This window comes from Pagrus pagrus (assembly GCF_965226575.1).
Source record: "Pagrus pagrus genome assembly, chromosome: 21".
In the NCBI taxonomy this organism is placed as follows: Eukaryota; Metazoa; Chordata; class Actinopteri; order Spariformes; family Sparidae; genus Pagrus; species Pagrus pagrus.
The window spans coordinates 18,054,688-18,071,530 of record NC_140208.1 but is presented as its reverse complement, the minus strand read 5'-3'; the positions used below and the strand labels follow the sequence as shown (position 1 = coordinate 18,071,530).

General features: G+C 41.9%; 1 protein-coding gene across 1 annotated transcript in view; it reads left to right on the top strand.

Moving 5' to 3' along the window:
- shisa8b (shisa family member 8b) overlaps positions 1-16,843 on the top strand; it is a 35,560-nt gene that overhangs the window by 12,454 nt on the left and 6,263 nt on the right. Inside the window, exons 3-4 of the mRNA XM_084341606.1 lie at positions 3,618-3,742; positions 14,794-14,907. Of these exons, the coding sequence (XP_084197732.1) occupies positions 3,618-3,742; positions 14,794-14,907 (239 nt within the window). The remainder of the gene's footprint in view (positions 1-3,617; positions 3,743-14,793; positions 14,908-16,843) is intronic.

Here is a 16,843-nt window from a genome sequence, read left to right as displayed (position 1 = left end):
CCCAGGCACAAAAGAAGATGTGTGTTTGCAGGTGCAGCACCAGCAGGGGACTTTAATGACGGGGGCAAAGGACAATCATAGTCCAAAAAGCTAGAAAGTCTATCTATAGGAATGTTAGGTTGGACCGGTGGGTCACAGGAATTCAGCCATGAGGCCAGGGGTTTGAATTCTGTGTGAATAGTCAACGGTGATTGTTTGAAGGAAGTAGTTGTATCGTTTTTTTTCCTAAATAAGTAGTTTTTGGTGCCTTTATTTTGAAAATGTGACTGGATGTTGCATATTTATTATTGAACACAAAATGAGCCAGTGTTGTTTTCACGGGTAGGCGACGCCAAGTGTGACAGTGACAGGGTGAACCGGCAGGGCCATTACACGCTTTGGCGTGATATCTGGCTGTTTGTTTTGCTCACTCATGAACGAGGGCGGTTATTCATTGCTGTTTGCTACGTGTTCTGTCTCCGCAAACTTCCGGGGTGAACGAAACGATCCAAGAGATTATCGGATAAGTAGAGAGGTAAAATGATGAAGTCAGAAAGATTTTTGCTGGCAATGGTGTTTGTTTAACAATGAAGACAACAACTCCCATGATCCGGTGCTTCTTCACAATGTCATCAAACTCTATCTTTTGTCACCACTTTGACTGAGAAACCTCTGGTGGCAGAAATTACATGCTGTGCATTTAATAAACCCCAAAACAGGCCGAGAAATACACAACCCACAGTGTGTTTTAGGGGGGATTACTCCTTTACTACAGTAACTAAGTCATGCAAACTGTACACGCATGTACCATTTGTTTACATGAGACTTGTGGCTAAAAAAAAAATATCAGATTATGATATCTGACAGCGAAGCCACGTCATGCCACCACCAGAGTCCCTGCAGGAGACATTTTGTGTGACACCGTTACTCCCTGTGATCATCACACCCACAAACAGTTTGTTGATGAGCGGAGAAGAGGCCAAAGGGACTCGCTTTCCTCTTTGAAAGGTTGAGTGTGAACAAGCTGCCCCTGGCCGTCGCTGTCAGGTCCATCATACACTAGGTTGTGTGTGTTTTGTGTACCTGTACGTGTGTGTGTGTGTGTGTGTGTGTGTGTGTGTGTGTGTGTGTGTGTGTGTGTGTGTGAATGATAGAAAGGGCTAAACACATGAGCTTCGTTAGCGAAACAGAGGCACCAGTGTTTGAATTATTGATCAAGGGAGTGAATACCATCAACACTGTAAATTCAGCAAATGCACAGGGAGCGGAAATGTGTTTATTCAAAGTGATGAGTGTGCCTGTGTGCATGTGTGTGTATCTGTGTTAGTGTGAGATAACGAGGGAGGTGTCATCAGCTGTGGGAAGGAGGTTCGGGTGGTCAGGCAGTGAGTCTTTAGCTGATACTAAATTAATGAAATGAAAGGGCTAGGAAGTACAAAAATGTGTGTGTGTGTGTGTGTGTGTGTGTGTGCGTGCGTGTGTGTGCCTATGTGTGTCATTCCTATGCATTTCTTTCATCCAAACACAACAAGCCCCCGAGTCAAAACACAACCATATTGCAGGAAATCTTGCCCGTATGTCGTTCAGTAAAAAAGGCCGCCAGTCAAATACAGCTGAGTGGAATTTATGGTGGAGGACACACAGAACAAAACACACAAACAGCAAGGAGATGAGGCACTTTTTTCTCAACAGGCGCAAGCTGTAAATTAAGATGCTGACTATAAAATGCAGTAGAAAGGATGAAAATCCAATGATTGGGCTCACTTTTATAATTGTTGTAAAATAAAATGGATTTGGTAGTTAACGTTTCTACAAACCAATGATGCGTTCACATCATGGCTATGTGTCAAACCTACATCTCTACAAACGTGTCATCAAATTCACATTACATGTTCATGAAGTGGAGGCGATGGTGGTGGAGTTAAAGGGGAGATGGCTGCCAAGCCAGTGACCACTGTTCAAGACTGTGTTTCAACATTCCAGCTGTGTTTGTGGCAACCAAAACAGGTATTTTTAGGCCACAACATGATCTTTTCCTAACCCTGCCCAAGTGGTAATTGTGCCTAAACCTAACCTGACCATAAGCACAGTGGTGTCACATCATAAAATACAAAATGGGACCTAAAGAAATGTAAAGTTGTAACATTAACGAAATATAAGTTTCAGCATATCTGTGGTTTACAGACTGTACATTGCCAACAGTTATTCTGGCGGTTTGGGTTGAATTTGCAGGTGTGGAGTTATTATTATGTGTAGAAAGACTAAAATTGAGAGCTGTTAAGCATCAAAGTGGTAAAACTCAATGCAGGCAAATGTATAATTACGGCTTAAACAGCCCTGCATCATTATAACACAGTTATATTAAACCCACTTGGCCACTGAGCAGGGCAGCAATGTTTGTGTGTGTCAGTATGTGTGTATACAAGTTCGAAGGATGTGGGATATTTTAATACATCTGAGGCCTGTAGTGTGTGTTAAACAAGCAAAGAGAGCCAAACACAGTTTCCTTAAAAAAAGCTTTCCAGCAACAGGATTTGAACCACTTCACTGGTGAAGTGTGTTAGCGCCTATAAAAACTCAATGAAAACAAAATAGTGGTACAATACAGGTTTTGTTTGATAGGATGTTTTATCGTATGATAATTGGTTCAACATCAGCAAGAAAAAACTGGCACAGCATAGCAGAGCATTAGTTCAGGCAAGGCACTAAGGTCATGCTTGGCATCAGCTGATTGGCATTAGATGCTTCAGTCATGCGTCACAATCACTGGCTCATTGACAGCTGTGCAGCTATCAGCTGACTAATAACGTCCAATCAGATTCAAGTAGGTATAAATTGCAACCATTATAACCTGACAATCGTCAGTATTACTCTACTGATGTTGTCATATTAAACTCTTCTGTTTGCTTTCACAGCTCCCTCAACCACATTAACCTTCTCTATATGAGTTTTTCCTCGACTTTCTTATCAGCCCAATATTTTAAGGCAAATGGCAAGAAAGAAAGAAAAAACATTTCAAAATGGCTGTGAAGTTTGCCGGGACTGTATTCCCCATGTGATTTCTGTTCGTCTCTGTTGACCTCTGTTTAACCAACACCCCAGCACACACCCTACTGATGTAAAATTACTGTACACACCACTTCTTTTCACATCTGATATATAACCACACAAACACAAGCAGGCAGGAATCATGAAAAAATGCCCAGATTGCACACACATTCACACACAGGTAACTCCCACACACAGTGAAGGCACCCTCCCCCGGGAGGAGAGTTTGTACTGTAAATGAATTGCCTGCATGTATGTGTGCACATGTGTGTTCCAGCTGTTCAGGAAAGCTCTCACAGGGGACCAGCGATGCACATCTGGATAACAGATGATGTTTGTTGTCTCATTCACTGACAGTCTGAAGTCGTTTTAGAATCAAGCTGTGCAGCTAATCAGCAGTGTTTCTTTTGCTTTCTCTGCTTTTTTGGTTAAACCTCCACAAGATGTCAAACAACAATGCAAATATATTAGAAATAATTTTTTTTAAAAAGAAATGAGTGTGTTACAAATGTGTCACCGTGATTCAATCCGGTCAAAATTACAAGTTGAGCACTAATTTATGTTAAATGTGTTTATGTGTTGCTCTGCAGGACACTGACGGACCTGCTGAAGCAGCAGGGAGGTGAGGTGAGCTCAGTGGAAAACGCCACAGCCGGTTCGCCCAATGGAGGGAGAGCCAACGGCGTCTCAGCCAGGATGCTGCGCAGCAGGAGTGGTGAGTGCTGAGAGAGAGAGCGCACACACACATACAAACACACAACACAGCATACATCAGCCCCTTCACTGCTGATACGTTCACATTTGTACGTGTCATAGGCCAATGTACCATATTGACATCTCTGCAAAACATGTCATATCACATTGTTCACATTATGAACTAACTGTCATATCAGGAGGTCAAGGGGACAGTGGTGGAGTTAAAGGCCAGAAGGCTGCCAAGCCGCTGACCACAGTTCAAGACTGTGTTTCAATCAAGTGTGAAACCAGTGGATGTTTTTAAGGAGACCCCCGGGACAATTTCCAGCAGTTTGTGGCGACGAAATTAGGTGTTTTTAAAAACATATCATTGTCACATAAGCACAGCATTGTCACAACATAAAAAAGGAATTTGACAAGAAGCGTAAAGTTGCAACATAAAGAAAAGTGGAGTTTCAACATATCCGTGGTTTACAGAAATGTACATCGCCGACATTTATTCTGGTGATTCCGTTAAATATACTTGAGGTACTAATGCTGCACCTGCAGTAGCAAATCTCTATTTGAAAAATACAAAGTGATACAGTGAAATCGTGTGTGTGTGTGTGTGTGTGTGTGTGTGTGTGTGTGTGTGTGTGTGTGTGTGTGTGTGTGTGTGTGTGTGTGTGTGTAAAGTCAGGTCCCATGCCAAATGACTAAAACATAAAACAGAACTTCAGAGGAGCTCAACAAACAGCTTCCATGCAGCAGTTTGGGTTCAGCTCGTTTTGTGTGTTTCTCTCTTTCTCTATTTGTATAATGAACAGTATTATGTGCAGGCTCACTAATGAATTTCACTCCATTCAATTTTCATGACAGAGGAGTTTTGCACCTACAGTTAAAGTGGCAATCTCGAAGATTTTCGGAAGCAGCAATTGCAGGTGTATTTTTGGAGAAAATCAGGGTACAAAAACTGCCCTCAGGAAAAGAAACACTGCTGCCACAAATTTAACCGAGTGTCTTGGGTTTGCCTAACTGAGCTGGTTTAATAAGAAAATAATACATTGGACATTGAGATGCAATGTTAGTGCACTAAGCAGCAACATACTACTTTTCATTTCCTCTCTCCACATATCACAAACAACAACAACTCTTGCCCTACGGCAACTCTCAGGGGACACGCCACTTGATTGTGCTTTCTGGTGGGGAGCCTTTCAAATCACAATGTTACCATGCTCAGGGATTAGTAGTCCATGGCTGTCAGCCATTGGCGATGGGCAATGGCCTCGTTCATTGGCCCAACCCTAGTACATACTTATTCATCGTCTAAACTCAACTTCAACTGTATCAATGTACTGTAAGACTGATGTGTGTGGAACGTCATTTTATCATCCTGCGTTGAGCCATATGATTTCTTGTATTACAAAAAAAAAACAGCAACACAGAAGTGGTTAGGTGCCATTATACCATTATAAAAGAGGGTGCAACAGTATAACATTGCTTAATGGGGTCAGGATAAAATGGCAGTTAATGTTTCCACAAGCCACTGATTCATTCACATTTGTATGTGTCATATGTACCGTATTGACATTTGTGCAATAAGTATCAAATCACTTTCACATTACATGTTTATCACCTGAATTTCACATCAGGGGTGCAGGGGGTGGTTCTGGATTTACGAGCGAAAAAGGCTGTCAAGTCATTGTCCACAGTTTGAGACGAGTTTCCATATTTGGAAGTGTGAAACCACTGGACATTTTTGAAGAGACTTCGGGACAATTTTCAGGCTGGTTTGAGAGGACAAAAAACAGATATTCTCAACTGGACATCTCAAGCTGTGTTTGTGTCGACCAAAGCAGGTAATTTGAGCCAAAATATGTTCTTTTCCTAACCCAAACCTACAACCAGAACATGAGCACAGGTCACAGCATGGAATTGAAATTGAACCTGAAGAATCATAAGTTGCAGCATCCGCAACATAAAGAAGTGAAAAGTTTCATCATATTTATGGTTTGCAGAGACATACATGGCCAACATTTATTGGTGATTGGGTTGAGCTAAAAGCACACAAGTCACTGTTTCCATTTCACTTGGTGGCACTTTCGTTTTATCAATACATCGACTCATCCACCAACTTTTCCAATATTTCAACTTTTTTACCATTCAATTCTCATGTACCTATAGACAGTTTTCAGTGCTGCTGGCTGCTGCTACATCAGAAAGTTTGCTGTCTACACACATGAATTCACTCACTCCTCATCATGAGGAACGCATGCTGTTCAATGCTCAGACACTAGACAACTAATCCAGTTAAACTGGCACCAGTGATGCAGATTCAAAGCAGGACAATGCATGCTACACATTATTAGCACTGGCTGGTGAGACTTTTTTTAGGCAGCGCTGAGGGGGGAGGACGGAGTGAGAGATTGAACAATACAGCATCCTCATCTGTAACTAGAACACATGCTTGTTGCACGTGCAACACTGGTGCACTACACTAACACACATTAACTGTTTAATTAGTATGTTAATGTAGGCAGGCTGCACCCCTACAGGCAGCATGTGCCTATTTCCACACAGTCTCTATACATGGACATACAGATGCCTGCATGGAACAGATTCTGACCAGGTGCATGCCACTCTGCAGTATCACATTGTCATGATATTTGTTTATGGTTTGATTGTGTTGAATTTGGCTGTGACTATGCATGCGTGTCCTCATGTGTGCAGATTAGTTTGCATGTTTGTGTGCCTGCAAGTGAACATGTGAGTGCGCATGGGCATATGTGTATCAGAGGGAGGGAGTGGAGAGGAGTGTTTGATATGAGAGGCCCCCTGCGGTGCATATCTCTCATCTCTTGCTATGTAGATTTCACACACTGCTAATGACACGATGTGACATACTGTATGAGGTGAACGCTTCAATCCAGAGCGTTTCATTGGTTATATTCACTTGAAAAGGATGACGACTACACAAGCTGGAAGCAACATTAAAAAAGAGGAAAACCGATGTTTGTTGAGCAAATGTGCCACACCTGCAGTAGCCTTATTATTTTATCTCCAAGTTGCTTAGTAAATGTTGCTTGTGGCCAGAGAGCCTACAGAACAGCGAGAAGCACCGATGCACAAGAAATCTATCAAGCTGTGATGGAGTGAAAAGAAGAAGTGATCCTCAGATACTACAGAACTTGACGGCCCCGCAGTTATCACGTCATACATATTAATGAACACATATCAGTTGATCTCAGTAGCTGACATGATCTCTCCTGGCTGGTGTGTGCTAAGTGTGTTGAAATAAGCTGCCCGTTATGCTCGGTTGGAAAAGAAAATCTGCAGAATCGTGTGTCATCGCAGCTTGACTGACGGGTCAAAATAAAATGCACACACCACGTACAAATGCTTTCAAGAGACTAAAGTTTATACAGGTATTACCATTTGGATTTGGATTCCTGGGAAGTGCGTACTTTAAATATACATACACTTCATATATTACTGTGCTAATTACTCAACAACAAATTGCAAAACATTTTCTACATTAAAAGGTGCAATAAGTAATAATAATAGCTGAAAACATCCAAAAATTGAAGTTATCAACAGAATATGAAGAAACAGTTATGAAATCACATCTACGTATTGTGTTGCAAAGATATCTACAGAAGTTAGCATGCTAACCAGCAAGCACAGACCCGTCCTGGTCTAAAGCTTCTGTGCGAGCAGTGTAAACACCAACATTCACCCAGTTCTCCGAGCTCCTAGTCGGGGCCGCTAGCAGCCTGGTAACTGAGCTAATTCGCTAAAGACAGCTACAGTACAGTTAGCAGCAGATGTTGGCGGTGACTCTAGCAATATGCTGCCCCTTACTTGTTTGGAATTTCACAGGAAGTCAATTCTTACATGCTGCATCTTTAGGTGTAGGAATACAAAACGAAACAAAGCAGGCAGTATACATGTTGGAGGCAGGCTAGGGTGAACGGCAGTCCCCGTTTTTTGGTGTAGACTAAAATTATCCAGCTAAAGAACTAGTTCTTTTAGAATATACACCGGCCTAAAGAACACAAATCTTTAAACTACAACATCTTTGGAGTTAACAGCGTAGTGTTTTTCGTTTTGCTAGAGGCGAGCCACTTCTTCACACCTCAGCATCCTGCGCCAACCTAATGTGTAGCAGAGAAGTCCGACTCCCAAATGCAGAGGCGAAACTGATATCAACCCTGCATTAAACTAGTAACTGAATTTCAAATTTTAATTATCACATTATTAAAATTTTTTTAGTAAAAACTACTACTTTTTAGTAAAGTATTACTTTACTGCCCAGCACTGTATTGAGATAATGTCAGTGTTTTATGTTTTATTACTCCGTGTCACCTCTGCTCTCTCTGATTTTCTCTCAGTTTCTTTTCCTGGCTTTCCAGCCACTCTTACCACTTTTCTTTCTTCCTAATTTCTCTATTTTTTCCTGAGCTCACTCCCGCTGCTCCTCCTGTTGCTCCCCTCAAAAAGGTTTAAGTCGTATTTCGTTGTCGACAGCGTAACCGAGGAATTTTAAATCCCCCACTGCTGCGAACCACCGACCGCCTGGGGATTGACGCGATCATCCAACTGCTTCAGGAGGGCCACACGTCCTTCAACTGCTGGATGTTTTTCGAGCACATGGTGCAGTCTTGCGAAAGAAGACAGCATGTGGAAGCAAACTGACTAAATGAAAACACAATGAGTAAAAATGCAGGTGTGTGATATGAGCGAGTCCACTTCTTAATGTGAAGTGACAGTGGTGAAAGGCAGCAGACTTGGCAGAGAAATCGGTGCTGATGATGACACCAATTGATGCTAATGTGTTTCATGTTTGTGCACATTACACCCACTTTTTCCCAGAGGAGGAAAATGTCCACTGGCTGTTTGCGATCAATAAAAACAGATGGAAACAAAAAAAAATAATTCCTGCAGGCTGCTTTGTGCAAAACTCCTCATCATATCACATCAGAACTCACAATGACAGGTGCTGTTTTTGGGAGGAAGTTCGTAAGACTGTCTCATAACACGTCAGCTTGGAGCTGTCTAAACATGTACTCTTTTTGGTCATAACATGGTTTTAAGAAAATTCACATCTTGACATTTGAGGGTCAACATGTCAGTGCTTCACATCATGAATCACCCCTCTCTTTCCCAGATCCTCATCCTCTGTTCACCCCGACAGACTCATGACTGACTTCTGTAGAAGCTGCAGGAATGCTTTTGCTTTTTTTGTAAGACAACGTGAATGTAAGCTGGCACGTGTGTGTATGCAAATACAAAATGTAATGCAAAATGCTCCCTAATTGAGTCACAGGATAAAGTGGAACAGCACATAGATTTCCTGGGCAGAAAATAGATGCACAGTATTGGTTTTTCCATAGTAGACAAGATGGCAGAAAGAGGCGTTTGGAAAAAGTAATGCTCATTACACACACAGTAATTGACCACTTGAACTTGTTGGGTGCAAGTGTTAAAAGGTCTGCTGGCTGTTCTCTCTGTGGCTGACATTCACTTTAAAGACAGGATGATGTAACTTTATGAAAAACAGCAAAATCCTTCCTCCTACAAATGAAAAGCTGAATTCAAATGCAACTAGAACGGCGCTCAGTAGAGCTCATAGCTCCGCCAAGGCCCAACAGTCCCCTTTCATTCAGTCAAACTTACATTTTTATTAGGATCTTGATCAAATTTTATTCACTCATAGACTTTGGAGGATGAACTGAGAAGTCTCCCAGCCTGAAGAAAGAAGCTGCTCTGTAGTCTGGTGGTGCAGCAGCAGATACTTCTGCATCTCTTGCCATATGGCAGTAGAGTGAACACACTGTGACTGGGCTTGGTGTTGTCTTTAAGTACTGTATACTTGGCCTCTGTGCAGTTATCTCACTTCACCAATATCACCGATGGCAGTATGTGATGGCATGTATTTGCATTTCCAAAGAATGTGGTCGATTTGTTCATTTCACCTTTATAGTCCTCCTGGTCTGACCACACAGGTGAGGGAGGTGTGCGTGGAAACAAGTGGGTCCCATTCACTAAGCCACACCCAGCATTATGAGATCCAATGACATCTGAGGGATTTGGGTGAGCCCACCCACATATTATATTCAGAAGTCACAATACAGAGGATAAAGATGCTCCAACTTCTGTTTCGCTGCGTCTTTAATGGTTATAAATGCCAAAAAGTCAGAAATCATCATTTACATGAGCCATCAGCAGCTGACATTAACCGAGGACAGGAGGCAAATATTTAGTTTCAAAGTCTCCAACATGACTCATGGCAGAGAAAGCTTGAAGCAAAAAGTGATGACCTATTTATTAAAGACGACTGCAGAAGTAGCGTGACCCAGTAACAAATCACTCTTCTACACAAATTTCACCTTTTCTTCTCTCACTTCTTTTTTTTTTTTTCTTTGCCCCAGCTGTCAGAGGAGTCGCTTTCTTAGCGCTCATCTTCTCCAAAATCTTTTCCTGCACTCTCAACTCTTCCCTGGGGTCATGAGAGGCAAACTACTTATTCTTGTAAATTAATGATCTCAGGATGAATCTTTGCTCCCCTGCTCGTGTCACGTTGATTATTCTGACAAAAAGGCATGTGTGCGACCAGCTCAGCAGATCGCACAGAGCGGGGATTATAAAGTGCGTGTGGGTGGGAGAGGGTTGTGTTTGTCTGCTCCGACTCTGCCGCAGTAAATGATGGTGCACACAGACTTATATGATCTCACTGATGACAGACGTTGGTGGCCTACGCTCGGCTTTTCGCTTTATTCCCGTGCCGTCGCTCTCTCTCGCTCAGACGCGCGGGGACGTTCACATTTCATCTCGGCGATGACAGACAGCATGCGGTGCACTCTCTCCTTCATCACTTTCCCCGCGGCACTTAAGGCTCCTTTTATGTATCGTTCCACACACAAACACACACTCAGACATGCAGGTTTATACACAAAACGCACAGAAACATGTGTCGGCCTCGCTGCTTTTCTTAGTGTTTGTCACGGTCATGAGCACTCACAATAGCACGCCAGTGGAAACAGAGGCAGATGGTATAGTTGTGTGTGTTCTTGTGTGTGTGTGTGAGAGAGAGAGAGGATTCCCATTACATCAAAAACTCCTTCAGCTCCTCCTAAAAAACTGAAACTCCTCTTAAGTTGCTGACCTGGAAATGAATCCCGATCTAAATGTCATGCTGGTGCATCATTAGTGCTTGTGCTAAAAGTCGGTTAACTGCTTCCAGACCAGCAAGAGAGTCAAAACATTAGACACACTGGACGCCTGCGACTGTTATTTTATTGATAACCCAGTATTTTGCATGATGAGAGAAAAAATCTTTTCATCTAAAAAAAAAACAACTGCTAATCTGAAAATGTTTCATGTCTGCATGGCTTTATTATTAATTATTAAGTATTTGTAACAAGTATCTTGTGAAGGAAAAGTCTGTCATTATGACACGATCAGGAGACACTCAACTTTAGTTTTCTTTACTTCCTAAAAAATAAAAAGGTCACTTTTCCTTTGCTTGAGTGTTTTATAGGTTCTTGTGCATGTAAAATGTCTTAGAAGAAGAAGTTAAGAAGGTCAAAGTCTGCAGATACAGAAACTCCTCTCTCCCACAGAAAACACTGCTCCTGAAACGCCTCGTCAGTAGTCCTGCCTTTAATTCTGTGACTTTGTGACATCACACTACGTCACCATGTTACGCATTTGCATTATTTATGCCGAGTGGCTAGTTTGGCACGTAAGAATTAATTTAGCACAGCTGCTCTGTTGTGGTTAGCTGTGCTGGCTCAGGCGTGTGTGAGCTGACCAATCAGAGAAGACTGGGTATTCAGGAGGGTGGTCTTAAAGAAACAGGAGGATGAACAGAGCATTTCAGGAGGAGGGGGAATAGTAGGACAAAATAATGAACATACTTTTCATTTTTCAGTATTTCTCTCAGTCTCGTCATGTGTACACCCCCCTGTAACTCAAAAACGTGACCACCTCCACTCTGGGCCGAGACGTTCTCTTCGTCCCTCCGATCTGTCAGCTTCTTTCAACACTCCCGAGTCATTCAGACAGATGATACAAAGGAAGCCCGATCTTCACCTTAATCATCCGCTGCCAGTGATTCCCGCCGAGAGAGAAGACATTACATAACTCATTAAGCAGTGTTCCTGCCCTCTTGTTCTGCGCTTAAAAAGATCTCGACGCCAGACGTTCACTTAGTGGTGCTTAATGGAGAAATTAATATGTGCAACCATGCTCGAGTTATAATATCCACAACCTTGGAACCAGAACCTTTCCTAATTCCCTCAGTTCCTGTTCTATGTGTTGGCTCGCGCACAAACTTACATACTTATTCCATTACGCAATCACTGAAACCTTGTACCTAAAAGAGGGTTTGGCCAAGCAGACAGACTCATTAATAGGTATTGTTCTGTGTGTTTCTGTGTGGGGGAGTGTGTGTGCACACGGGCATGGGGACATCAACATAAGCAATCTGATTTAGGTTTGTGTGCGCACCACTGAAAGTCTGGTCATGGAGTGTGGGGCTTAAGATAGTAAAATAAAAAAATAAAAAAATAAAAAGTTTTAGGAGATAAGGTTTGCTAAGTCTTAAATTCTTATATTTTCCGGGTTTACCACGCTTAAAAAACCTGCACATACGCACACATTTTGGTGTAAAAATGGTACTAAATGCTGGTCAACAAAAATATGACAACACATTTAAACTATTGACTATATGACTATTTCAGAGCCTATTTTATTGTTTACCAGCAATCTCACAAGTATATCTCACAAGGAATACACGATGATGATGATGATGATGATGATGATGACGATGATCACAAAAAGGTAGTGAAAGATGATGATGAAAGTAGTGATAGGTAGTGATGATTATGATGACAGTGTGAAAAGGAGGTTTTCCTCATAATCTGGCACATGTTGAGAGGTCAGCACCGCTGTATTACACTGGATGATACACTGATCACATACACACACACACACTCCACAGCTAATCAGCTTAAACTACAGCGCACAGCACATGTGTGTGTGTGTGTGACAGTGATTAAGGTAGAGGCTCAGAGTTGTAAATGTTGTTACTGTAAAGACTAACTCCTGACATTTCTCCACCCACCTGGCTTCAGCATCATATTCTAATTTATTCCACCAGCACCCTGTCATACTCCATGTTTCTCTCTCTTTCACCAGCTCTCCGTCTCTGTGCGTCATCTGAACCACACACGACTCTTCCTTGTGTGTGTGTGTGTGTGTGTGTGCAGTCATTAGTATTCAGACGTTGTGCCATGTACACCTCTTTCTTAGCACTGACAGTCACAGATGTGATGAAATCTTTTGTCCCTGATGCTGTGCTACTCCCACTGAGACACTGATATACACACACACACACACACACACACACACACACACACACACACACACACTTCGCCACAACTTGTACACTGTGAATCAGATTGCTGAGCATGTCAATACACTTAACTGTTTCATTCAGTCAAAAGATCCATCAAGTGAACACAAGCAGGGGCACTGACACGCACACAAACATTGTGTCGGTACGTTTTATCGGTAAAGCTGTTAAAACAATAAGTGATTCTGTCGCTCGAATCCAAGTGACTTTCTAAAGCATGGTGTGTGTGTGTGTGTGTGTGTGTGTGTGTGTGTGTGTGTGTGTTATTTGGACATTCGTGAGCACTTCATGTGTGTCCATCCATCCCCAGGGCTGACATCAAGTGCGCTGACTGCATCAGTGGACTTCATTAATGCTAATAGCCAGGGCTTCACTCTCTCAGCTAGTTTGTTCCATTGTTTATTAACCTCACTTCAGTTGTCATGGGACTTGCTGGCTCTCATGGTAGGGGCCGCTGTCTCACCCAAAGTCACCAGCCTCGAAGTTAAAAGGGAGATGGCATCACATCTCTCTCCGTATTTACTAATAGTATAAAAAGTTTAAAGTGCCTCACAAGGTGCAAGTGGCACTGTGAAGCATTGTACTTGTTGAGTTGTTGTATTTTGCTTGTGGAAAAAAGGTGGAGGCAAAAGAAAAAGAAACCAAATGGAAAGTCACCGCCATATTGTTTCTGTACTGCGAAAAAGATGGCTGAAAAACTCTGATGAAACTTTTAAACAAGGCAGTGCTGATCAAATATGAACCACGGTCCGGTTCATTGTCTGTTTCTTCATATTCATATTTTCGTGTACTGTTTAGCTGTAATACGATAATATTTGTTACTAGCTGGCCGCCTGTTCTAAATCGGAGTCTGAGCCAAAACCAAGCATCGCCTAACTCGCAGTCAACGCCCATCCACAGTGTTTATTGGTCCGATGCAGCGCAGTGCATCTTGGTTGTTGTTGGTTTTTTTTAGTTTTTTTTTTACAGTTTTCTACCTTAAGAGCAAAAGGGAACAGCACAGCTCTTTTTCTGGTTACTTAGCACCAATTTCAAATATATGTTTGTCTTTCTAACGTATAGACAGCCCAGTTTTATACAAAAGCCATATTTCTAGCAGTAAAATACTTCTTTAACAAAAGAAGGCACTGGCTAAGATCTGAAATTCGCCCACTGCTCCCTCGGGATGGGTTTAAATACAGAGTACCAGTTTCACTATGTTGTACATTGGATGATATGTGATCAAATAAAGGTTATTCTTCTTCTTCCTAAGTTGTGCTCACATGCTGCACATGAATAAATGTTGGATTTGGGGCTGTAGGAAAATTATAATGAAGCTGCCATGTGTAGTCCACAGTGTGTACTGTACACACTGGGTACTTGAAGGTGACAGGGTGCTTACAGATTGCACAGGGTGGAAGGAACTGTTGGTCAGTCGGGTCCCACAGCTCATTTCTGCTCCAGGGCTACCTAAGGGGTTAATCCAGCTATGCTTCAAAGCCACGATTTATTTATTTATCATCTAAATATGGCTACTATAGTATGGTTACATCATCTATAGTACACTACGGAGGGCCAGAAAAAGCAAATATGAATTGTATGTATGAGACAGGACGCACATTCTGAACTAGATCACAAAGATAACGTAATCACTACCACTGACTCTGCCTCTCTCTCTGCCTGTCTCTTACCAGAACAGTACCATCTGAATAACTCAGCTTACGGGCCGTTTGGACAAGGGCTTCCACACCCGCACAGCAACCACAGCACAGTGGGACTCAACAAATATACCTCCCTCAAAGCTGTAGGTAAGTTGGTGACAAAGACACGCACAAAGTGATGCTGACTCCAGCTGACACAGTGACCTTTAAGTACAGTAGGATGGCAGTACAGGAGCTGTCAAGTGATGAGGGAATCTTTGCCTCTTGGCAAACCAGGAGGTGATCTTATAGAGGAGACCATGCTGTTCCTGTTGTGTAAGTGACTCTGAGTGAGATTGATGTGATCTGGGGTTTCTCTTACAGTTCCTCATGGCCTTATGAACTGTCCAAACAGTTACACTATAGGTTTAGTTATGGTACTGAAATGTTTTTATTGTTTTAAATATGAACAACACTGTGATTTTATTAAATCTAAGAACATGCCACAATATTTTAGCAGACAGCTCAGGTCATTGCCAAGGACAGAGCACTATAATACATGTATTTCATGTAACACAGCCTATGGGAGCAGCAGTGGAGCTCTTTTAGGCACGAAGAAAACTACTGGGGCAAACATGATGAAAACTGCCTGACTGGGGAACATACCTCCAGTGTCCTCACTTTGATTTTAACTACACCAAAATAAAACTTTAACCTAACTTAGAGTATTTTCAGGACACTTTGCTCATAGTTTGTCATGATGTCGAAGACTTATGACACTTATACTCAAAACAAATGGAGGGCAGCATATGACTAGAGTGACAACTAACTGCTACAAACTGCTGCTATCTGTAGCTGCCCTTAGCTAGTTAGCACAGATAGCTGTGCAGTTAGCGGCTTGGACTGGGAGCTCAGGGACCAAGGGTGTGTTAGTGTTTACACCGCTTGCACAGGAGCCTTGGACAGGGATGGCTGGTTAGTATGCTAACTTCAGTAGGCATCTCTGCAACACAATACATTAAACTGCTATTTCTTCACATTCTGTTGAGAATCTCACTGAATTTTTGAACTCTTTAAATGAATGACTCTTCTCGAATGGATTTAATTGCCAAATATGTGCACTACATACTGTAATTTCCTTTCAGAATTTCCACAGCAGAATAAACTGGAGTGTTTTTTACTTACTTTTTGCTAAAGTTTTTTTCAATGCTTAGTTTTGCTTTTAATAGATATGTAATTTATGTTATACAGCACTGCAACACTTATGGACACAGTCAAGATTGCATTAATCCCAATCTACTAGTTTACAGTATCACAAATGGACACAAATCCACCCAATCCAATTGTTTTCTTTATGCACAACCTTCCTAAATGTAATAATTTTCACTTTTTCGAACATTGTACCTTGGGTCACTATTAGTATGGTTTTTAACTGCACCTTTATGGTGCGTCAGACGTGGTTTTGTAAGAGATTTGTCACATAAGCTACTACAGTCATGAAAAGAGGCTGCAGGGTTTTTACCAGGTGACTGTACAGACGACAAAGGTCAGTCACATGTTGTTGTCCTTGAGTAGTAGTGGGTGTTACAGTGTACAGAACGACATCCAACCCCAGGCGTCCCATTAGAACAAAACATTCCTCTACCAGTGAGCCAAAGGCAAATCACCACTCGTCAAGGTTGATTTTTCAAGCAACAGCGATCTTTACACACTGTACATAAAATATATTTACACTTTTTACACCTTGACAGACGGACGTGCTTTACAGTAGCTTCTGAGGTAAGGTTCCTAGCTCATGAGCACTAAAACATTAATAGAGTATATATAACAGTATATAGTTTATGCTGTTTTATATTTTGTGAGGTAAAAAAATTATCTTTAAATACAAAGGATCCCAAATTACAAATTATTTTTCATAATCTGAGCACAGTGGGCAGAGTCACATTTTATGCAGGAAGTCAATCAAGTGAACTTGGGATCCTATTTTTCCACCTGTTCTTGAGTCATGAACACAGGAGAAAACTTACTTGCTTTCAGTGCTTATGTATAGTACCATTTTATATCTTAGCAATACAGTTCAACAGGTGCTTGCTTTTTACGGAAG